The sequence below is a fragment of the Ctenopharyngodon idella genome, chromosome 5, assembly GCF_019924925.1.
Source record: "Ctenopharyngodon idella isolate HZGC_01 chromosome 5, HZGC01, whole genome shotgun sequence".
Taxonomy (NCBI): Eukaryota; Metazoa; Chordata; class Actinopteri; order Cypriniformes; family Xenocyprididae; genus Ctenopharyngodon; species Ctenopharyngodon idella.
In genome coordinates, this window is record NC_067224.1 from 24,342,788 (window position 1) to 24,352,716 (window position 9,929).

Below are 9,929 nucleotides of genomic sequence, written 5' to 3' on the forward strand. Positions count from 1 at the left end.
ATCAGGGGTGAGACGGTTCAGATTTCTTGTGGTTCGGTTTGTATAACCGTTTTAGGGTCAAGGTTTCGGTACAATTCGGTATATATGCTGTGTTCAGTAAAAAATAGGCCAATTGTCAAATAAAGATAAAGAAAATAAAAACAAATAATCTAACTACAAGAAACAGCACAAATAAATACACGAGAGCTAAGATACAAATAAAATAAACAATATCTAACAGCTTTCAGGTACAAATATTGATTAAAGTAATCAAATCTAAATTAACTGCATATAAACTTCTTTGAATAATTAAAGTTGAAACATTACTGAAGTTACAAAAGCTATTCAGTCCAGTGATTTTTTTTCGTCTTTTGTCGTTTGATTAACATTAAAACACAGAGAGCAGGAATATTAGACTGCTGTCCCTTTAAGACATAATTCAAAGATCCAGTACACTGATACTGGTACACATGTGTTGTCTGTCTTGTTTTTCTCCTAAGACATAACCTTGTTAGGATATTCGCTAAGATGGGCATGTTGACAATTTTTGTGTGAATTTGTCCGTTCAGGTGCAAGACTTCAAAGAGAATTTGAGCGAGAGTATTTGCGCGCTGTGACGCGGCTCTCCATGTACGCGCTTCGGATGAGTACACACAAATCTCACAGTGCGCGCAAGTTCTCTTTCGCGTCTTACAGATGAATGTTTAAATTGGCAAGGTTTAAATGAGTTTAGTTTAAACACAGATAGCAACGTGAGATGTTCAGGTCTATCAACACACCCGGGTGATGACGGCGTAAATGACTGGTCATAACGCATTCGGCACGTCATTGAACATTTGTTTACAACGAGTGACTGTTTTGTCCATGTTCTTTTGATCATCGCTGCTTTAACTGCTTTAATGAATTGAGTCAAATTCATTCAGGAACGAGTCATGTCTAAAAAAAAAAAAAAAAAGTTGCTGCCTTAAATTTAAGTACAGTCAACTTACCTTTTTAAGTAATTTCAATTTAAACTACATTAAACTGATTTTAAAAAAATGAGTTGAATCTTGTAAAACTTATTAAAAAAAAGCTGAAAATTGCTTAACTTATTTTGATGAGTTAAAGTAATGTTGTCAACTTATTGGTCATAATAATTTTGTTTTTTACAGTGAGTACTGTGACTTTGTTTGGAACTGTTTTCATTGGCGAAATAGAGCAAAACCTACATTATTAACTTTTTTTTCTAAAATGTAATTAACAATATTAACTTCTTGTTTATTGAACTGTATAAAATCATCACATCAGTCGATCTGATATTTGGGAAAAGCAGCACTCTTGTTTGTGCTTAACTATATTCCATTTATTATAACAAAAACATGGGCATTTTGCCCTCATATCTGGAATTTTAGGGGCATTGTAACTGCATTCCAAAAGACTACGTCATGCAGTGAGAGCGTCTCAGGGTGTGTTTTTGTTTGTTTTTTGCAAAGTGAGTGAGTGCACTTCTTGGCCACCGTCAATTTGAGAGAGCGAGAGAGAGACATGGAAGAACCACTGAATCACTCATGCTGTTTTCAAATGTGGATTCATTTAATCATCTAACCTACATGCTATAGTGAATAAATGTTTGCAGGAATTTCTCACATTATTAAGACTGCAGGAATTGTGCTATGACTTGTGCTATACCCACAATCCCACTCCAAAATTCAAAATTAAACATATATTCTGTTATACAGATTTTTCCAGGTATTTCATGACCGTACGAACCCTGATTGTTACTAGGGGTGGGCAGATTTAACAACATCAATGACAAATTAATTTTTACAAATCTTCCATGTAGTCTCAATTAATATTAGGACATGAAAATTGTAATAATATTTCACAATACTACAGTTTTTACTGTATTTTGGTCAGTTAAATGCAGCCTTGGTGAGCAATGAGAATAAGACTTTTTTCAAAAACATTAAATCTTACCAACCCCAAACTTTTGAACGGTAGTGTATCTAGCTATAGTATGAACGATGGTGATTAGCATTACCCAGTAATGGACGGAAAGACTTCCAGTTCTTACCTTTTTCCTCTTCCTGTCTTCTTCAGGCCTGCTTTTCAGAAGTTGGAGGACTGCTTTGAGGCATTAACTCTGAATCAAGAGTTGAATATCCCTCTGCCTGCTGAACTGGATGAACTTCAGCAGAAGTTTTTAAGAACTTATGGACCCAGTGAAATTGCCTCTGAAAACCAGGAAAACAACAGGGACTAATCCAGTGGCAGCACAGGCTGAGATATGGGCTGGATCTTTTTTTTTTTCTTTCTTTTTTTTTAAATGAGTTTACAGAACTGAATCAAAGCGTTTACCTTGGGTTTGCATATTGGGAACATGCTCATGCTGGTGTTCCTTGGAGAGATCTGTCTCAACACACAGAACTTTGAGGGCATTCTAGAACTGCAAAGAGTTCTAGGCAAAGTTCTGTTGAGGGAACAGATACATTTCAGTGACTATGAGCTTCTTGTTGCTTCTGTCTAATTTGGATGGTTTAGTTATGATTTAACCATGTTGCTCAATCCTTTACGCCTACCACTAGTTAAGTTATCATAGATTTCCTTGATCAAGTTTCCCGCAATTGTCAGATTAATGAAAATTTGAGACCACAAAATTAACGCACAATAAAATTTTGGGGAGAAATGTACTTGATTGTCATGAAAATGTCACAGTAAGTATTTTACAAATAGGGTGAAATGTGACTTGGACATGTTTTCAAATTACAGCCTAAATAATATGGAAAGTTCTATTCAAATGACATGAACTCTAGGAATGTATGTAAATCAAGCATTGTTGGACCACATCGCCCCCTGCAGGTAGTTGTGCTTATGTACACTCAATCCCTAGATTGTTTCTGTATTACTAGCACTTGAGGTCCTGACATCTGTAACTCTATAATCCAAAGACAGAAAGCGATGAAACTGTTATGAAAGGAAGTAGCACGCTTCTGATATGCTTTCCAATATGTGGTTTCTTGGAAATGCTTCTTATATTGTAGTTCGTTCCTGGTACATCAGCTATTTAAAAACTGGAGTTGTCTGTTCCGCTGTCATGGGCTTAACTTTTAAATATATCATGACAGGGCAAGAATATTTTTTTTCTCTGTATCAAAACCTGCTCTGGAGTTGTATTCTCCAAGTGAAATGATAAGTGAGATCGTAATGCTGGATCTTGACCGGCCGTTTCTAAGAGTTTTGAGCTCGTTACTGAAACAGGCTATAATCAAAATATCTGCAGTCGCAGAATTTAACAAGTGACGGTTTGTGAGGATGTTTGAAAATGAATGTCATCCTCACTTTGATCACAAATGTTTAAATTAAAACTGGATATATTTTTCATCTTTGTATAGATTGGATGTCGTGTTGGGATAATGTGGATTTGTAGTATGCTTATGTTTGTAGAATGTGAAAAGCTGTGCAAGAGCATTTTTCTAATCTTATGTCAATGGTACTGACATGTATAAAATTGTAACCACTACTTGTACGCCACAGGATTTCTTACACTAATGTTTCATGAATAAAGATGGAATAAAGTATTGGCTGTCTTTGTTTGCTCTCTTTTTCACCAATTTCATATTCTTTGTAAGTGTTTAATCAGCCACAGGGAGGCGCTGTTGTGTAAGTATATGGTGCTGACAGTGGTTAGTACAGTACTGTATACTGTACAAAGTATGCATAGAATGAGCTTCTAGATTTGATCAAATATACCAAAACGGTGTCCCACAATGAAGCGTGCTTGACATGATCTTACATCTCCATTGTGACAATATAGATGGTGATATATTGCGAAATTTTCTTGACCTTTCTTTCTAATTTTTAATATTTCACTGAAATAAATAGTTAAATATAACAGATGCCAATTGTGAGTCCTAAACGTACAGTTATTAAGTTAAAGTGTAGTCATTGCAGTGTTTCCCAAACCTGGTCCTGGAGCATCCTCAGCACTGCAAGTTTAATAGAGACTTCAAAGTCCAATTCCAAATGGCATTTGCTGGCCGCACCACTTTCTCATCTTTTTAAAAGCACTTGGGAGCTTGTGCTTCTGTGGTGTCTGCCGTTGCTAAGCAATCATGAGCCGCGTTTCAGCAAAGGATAAATGTATTTCTAGCCCTTGCATTAGCACTACAACTAGATATGTTTATGGAGAAAAGAAATACAAAAACGCCCTGTACAGCTATGATCAGCTGTTCGTCCATCTCGGCTGTGCTTTCGATGTTGTTTCGGAAAGGCCAAAGCTGGTTGGTTGGTTCTTGTCACATGACCTGCGGTGCGCTTGCGACATTCTGAAAAGCTGAGATTTTTTCATCTCTCTTCGCCTGGAAAAAGATGAGGAGAGAGGAAGCCTCTAATAGAATTACTCTCAGGCCTCCTCTAGAGGAGGCCTAACAACACTCTAGTTCAAGAGCAGTGGCCAAGGAGGCTCACAGAGAGCCTACAACTGCTACTACTCAATTCTGGCTCCAAGTGCGAAGACCTCAATATGTTGACTCTCAAAGACGAGAGGAGGCCTCACTACATTTTATACTCAGGGCAGCTCCCAGGAAGGCTCAAGAGAGCCTACAACTTGAATTGCATAAAAAGGTGGAGCTCTGGGGGAGCAGTGGCCTAAATGGACAATTTTCTTAGAAAAGGGAAGGCCTGACATCACTCTAACAAAGGAGCAGCTAAGGAGGCTCAAGAGAGCCTAACGACTCAGCATTGTTTACCCCGTCAAGCTCCTATCAAGGAGGCATGCAGCGACCCTAACAACTTGATGCTGCTGCCCCAGGCGGAGCACTGAGGAGCAGCCCTCTAGCAAAAAAGATTCTCTAAAAAGAGAGGGGCTAACAGTATTCTTATAAAAGCAGTAGCCAAGGAGGCTCAAAGGGAGCCTAACAACTTGATAATACTGCCTGCTGATCTCTAAAGCAGGGGCCTCACAGGAAGATTCTCATAATGAGAAAAAGCCTAACAATGCTCCAGTCCTAAAGCAACAGCCAAGGAGGCTCAAAGAGAGCCTAACGACTTGGCAACACTACCTGGTCCAAAATAGAGGATGATAAACTTCCCCATGTGACAACTCTTGAGACGAGAGTGGGCATAAGTCATGTTGCCCAGCTTCCCAAGTCTTCCCAACTCGCACTCTGAGGATGGAGGCCTCAACATGACAACTCTTTAAAGGAAGAGGAGGCCTAACAATGTCTTATATTTAGAACGGCTAACAGAAAGCCTATCTACTGGATGATATCAGAGAGGAGGCCTCAGCAGTGTAAGAAATTATCTCAAAAGGGAAATATGAATAATTAATTATAACTCGTTATAATTAATTATAAATATTTGGATCAGTTAATCAAATTAACTTCATGTAGCTGAATTAATATTACAATCAATTAACCTGTTCGGCCAGCGAACACTCAGTATTAATCGTCTATCAACTCTTCAGAAAGGATATTTTTCATGGCCACAGAAAAATAACGCTTTCTTAGCATGCAGCTGTGATCAAAATGTTCATCTTAAATGTTAATCTAACAGACACACACATACATCACACATACATAGGAAATGAGAAAGTAGAATTTAATTAAACAGTAGCATAACAGAGGAAGAGAGCTATGAAAAGAGTCATTTAACGAGCTGGAAGAACCATCAGTTTCTCACTATTATAGCACCTTTGTTAACAAAGGGGTTCACAACTTAATACTAAATCGCTGTTTAGTGTTCAAATGTACGATATTTGCAAATGCCTTAGCTGTTGAAAAGCATCCGGATATGTAATCTCAGAAGAAATTCTTGATGGTTTGGTCCGAGGGTGTTGAAGTTGTAATCAAGATCTTCTGCGTTGAATGAAGAAATGACAACAAAATTGTGCTGTTAATTTGACCCTGTTGTCGAGGAAGTTGCACATGGCTTGAAGTGAATGAGGCCCGGGTGGCTGGGTGAGGTCTCGTAAACAGCAATCGGTAGAATCAGCGAGAACAAAGGCAGAAGGTCACTGTGAGGTGCCCTTTATGTTCCACAGGAATCACATCTTTGAGGTTTGGCTTGACCAATGAGAAAGTGCAATTCTCAGGTGGGAGAGTTCTTTTGTTTGAAAGTGAACTCATTTGCATGAGGGGAGTAAGCTGGAAGTTTGTGTCCATTTATACTCTGATAAATATAACAAACATACAGTGCATTCTAAGAGATGGTGATGTCCACCAAAGTGTGAGTCATTAAACAACAAGTATTCTGATATGAGACACCACCTAGATGGCCTCTAGTAGTTCTATCATCAGGCATGCATAAAACTACAATATACAAAAGAACAATATACAAACAGTAATAATACACACTGGGGAAATGCAGGTTCATTCATTTAAGCAAATGTGTCAATAAATTAGTGGAAAGGATGCCATTTCTATGGGCCGAATGCCTGATTTTTGTATTGAGGACAATCAATGTCCCAAGTGTCTTTTGAAGTGTATGGGTGAAGCAGAAGGGTGATAGTTCTCAGTGGGGAAGCCAGACATTACGGAGTCTGTATGGGTGAGGGTTATGTAGATTAACTTTTACAATTGTGTGTTTGATCGAGCCAGTCATTACAGCAGAACAACTCTCTATAGCGAGAGGAGACCTAACGAAGCTACCTTCTGAAAGCAGTGATCAAGAACTCAGCACTACTGCCCGCCGAGCTCTGGTGACAGAGCCCAAGTATGACAACTCTTGAAAGCGAGAAGAGGCTTCTATCAGTGTCCCACGCTCAGAACAGCTTGTCAAGCTTGTCAACTCAGACCTGTTATTCAGGTGGAACTTTAGGGAGCAGAGGCCTGAGAAGAATGACTCTCTATAATGAGAAGAGGTCTAACAATGCTTCACTGTAAAGGCAGTAGCCAAGGGGGCTCACAGAGAGCCTAGCAACTTGGTACATAGTGCATCAAAATGCAGTCATCAGTTTGCCTAAAAGAACACAGAATGAATGTTTTATGCACCATTTACACATAGTAAGGAGATGGTTTAAATTTCTTTCGTACCAACTAATATTTTGAAAACACAAACATTTTCATGAATCTGAAAATTTACATCAGAACAGCTTATGAACAATTTACACAAACATTTGTTCTACTCGTGTTTCATGAATGAGGCCCATTATGCTCTTCCTGTACCCTTCATCATGTAATTCACACACAGACATCAAGAATCAGCGTATGAATCTCAACAATGGTGACATGCTTCATGCTGCAATGCATTCTGGGAGCCATGGATGAGTTTTGTATGAGGCACCCAGAATGCATTGCGGCATGAAGCATGTCACCATTGTTGAGATTCATACGCTGATTCTTGATGTCTGTGTGTGAATAAGTCTTGCTGGTGTTTTAAATTGTTTAGTGTACATTGTATTTTTCAGATTTATCATTTTTATCTGAATATGAAATCTGACAACAACTGTCTCATAAATTTTGTTTCTAAACGCTCAATTTGTGCATGCACAGTCCTAAGTGTGCGTCTGACTGTTTCTATAGGAACCAGAGCTTCTAACGGCCGCAGTAGTGGTCCGCCATATAGGTTGTTTGCACATGACATCAATCCAAGTCTTCTAATGAGACATGATTGGTCACTTTATATGATAAACATTTTAATTAAAGCATTTATTCACATAAATATTGATCAAAATAAAAAACATAGCATAAGCCGCCAAATCGATTTGATCAGATTTTTTTTTCCCTAAGTTTTTTTTTTTTTTTTGGAATAAAATTAAAGCTAAAACAGCAAGGGTCAGCAGCTCAACTAAAGCAAGCGCTTACCTCCGTAACGGTGACGGTTCTTTTTTTTCTGTTACAAGATTTCAATGACGATCAGCTTTGCTCCATTATGAGATTTCAACAACGGTCGGTTTCGTTTCTTTACGAGATTTGAGTGACGGTCAGTTTTGTTCCTTTGCAAGATTTTAAAGACAGTTGGTTTTGTTATGTTACGAGATTTCAACGATGGTCGGTTTCATTCAGTTACGACATTTCAATGACGTCTGTTTTATTTGATTATGAGATTTCAATGACGGTCAGTTTTGTTCGTTTACGAGATTTAAATGACAGTTGGTTTTCATTGTCAGTCAGTTTTGTTCAGTTACAAGATCTCAATAAGGTATGTTTTATTCTTTTACGAGATTTTAATGACGGTTGGTTTTATTCCATTACAAGATTTCAATGATAGTCGGTTTTGCTGGGCTATGAGATTTCAATAACGGCCTTTTTTCCATTACGAGATTTCAATGACAGTCAATTTTGTTCCCTAACGAGATTTTAATGACAGTTGGTTTTGTTAGGTTACAAGATTTCTATGATGGTCCGTTTTGTTCGGTTACGAGATCTCAATGATGGTCTTGTTCAATTGCGAGATCTCAATGACGATCGGTTTTGTTTCTTTGTTCTTTTACAAGATTTCAAAGACATTTGGTTTTGTTTTGTTATGAGATTTCAATGATGGATTGTTTTGTTACTTTAGGAGATCTCAATAGCAGTCAGTTTCGTTAGTTTACGAGATCTCAATGACTGTCAGTTTTGTTCCATTATGACATTTCAATGATGGTCGGTTTTGTTTCATTACAAGATTTTAATGATGGTTGGTTTTCAGTGTCGGTTTTATTTGGTTACAAGATTTCAATGACAATTCATTTTTTCCTGTTATGAGATTTCAGTGACGATCAGCTTTGCTCCATTATGAGATTTCAACGACGGTCGGTTTCGTTTCGTTTTGTTACGAGATATTCGAGAATATTCTTTTTCTTTTTCCATTACAAGATTTCAATGCCACTCGATTTTGTTCCCTAATGAGATTTGAATAACGGTCGGCTTTGTTCCTTAACGAGATTTTAATGACAGTTGGTTTTATTCCATTACAAGATTTCTATGATGGCCGGTTTTGTTTGATTGTGAGATCTCAATGACTGTCGAATTTAAAACAACAATTCAAACTGTTGGTGCTGTTTTGTGACGAGATTTCAATGATGGTCAATGCTGATGAAACATTTTGTAACAATATACACTACTGTTCAAAAGTTTGGGGTGTCATTTTTTTCTTTCCTTTTTGAAAGCAAAATTAATAATTTTATTCAGTAAGGATGTGTTAAACTGATTTGATAGTAAAGGCTTGTTAGAAAAGAATTTATTCTATTCTGAATAAATTCTGTTTTTTTTTAAACCTTTTATTAATCAATAAATCCTGAAAAAGTATCACATGTTCCAAAAAATATTAAGCAGCACAACTGTTTCCAACCCTGATAATAAATCAGCATATTAGAATGATTTCTGAAGTATCTGAAGTATGAAGTATGGCTGATTAAAATTCAGCTTTGCATCAGAGAAATACATATTTTAAAGTATATTAAAATAGAAAAACATTATTTAAAATTGAAATAATATTTCACAATATTGCTGTTTTTCTGTATTTTGGATCAAATATATGCAGGCTTGATGAGCATATGAGACTTCTTTCAAAAACATTAAAAATAGTAATGAAAAAATAAAATAAAAATAAAAAAATAGAGTGCTTCCATGTAAGTTGTGAGAACTAATTAAAATACTATTTCATTTGTGATGTGAAACTAACTAACTTAACTACCCACATGGTATGTGAGGTAATGTAGGGATTATTTTTGCCCCAGGGTTACACCCCTTATTTTCTGGGGTTTATTTTAACCCTTTATTCAGTACAGTTTATGGTGACTGTACTGGGGCGTTAGGCAGTATGTGATATGCTGTATGGACTATTTTACACCAGGGTGACACCCTTTATACAGTACAGCTTATTGCGACTGTACTGGGGTATTAGGACCCACTCAGACCACAAGTTGATCAGACCCACTAGTCTCTCTAACACCACTTTCTGCAGCTAGTCTACCAGGAGATCTCTCATCCAGATATAGACTCAGTTCAACCTCACATAGCTTCAGTGGGTGTGCAAGTGAAAGCTTCAGG

At 37.2% G+C, this 9,929-nt stretch overlaps 1 protein-coding gene across 1 annotated transcript in view; it reads left to right on the forward strand.

Moving 5' to 3' along the window:
- Window positions 1–3,536, forward strand: part of limk2 (LIM domain kinase 2) — a 30,449-nt gene extending 26,913 nt beyond the window's left edge. The window contains exon 16 of the mRNA XM_051894894.1: window positions 2,059–3,536. Within this exon, the coding sequence (XP_051750854.1) occupies window positions 2,059–2,221 (163 nt within the window). The 3' untranslated portion in view covers window positions 2,222–3,536. The remainder of the gene's footprint in view (window positions 1–2,058) is intronic.
- The last annotated feature ends 6,393 nt before the right edge of the window (window positions 3,537–9,929 follow it).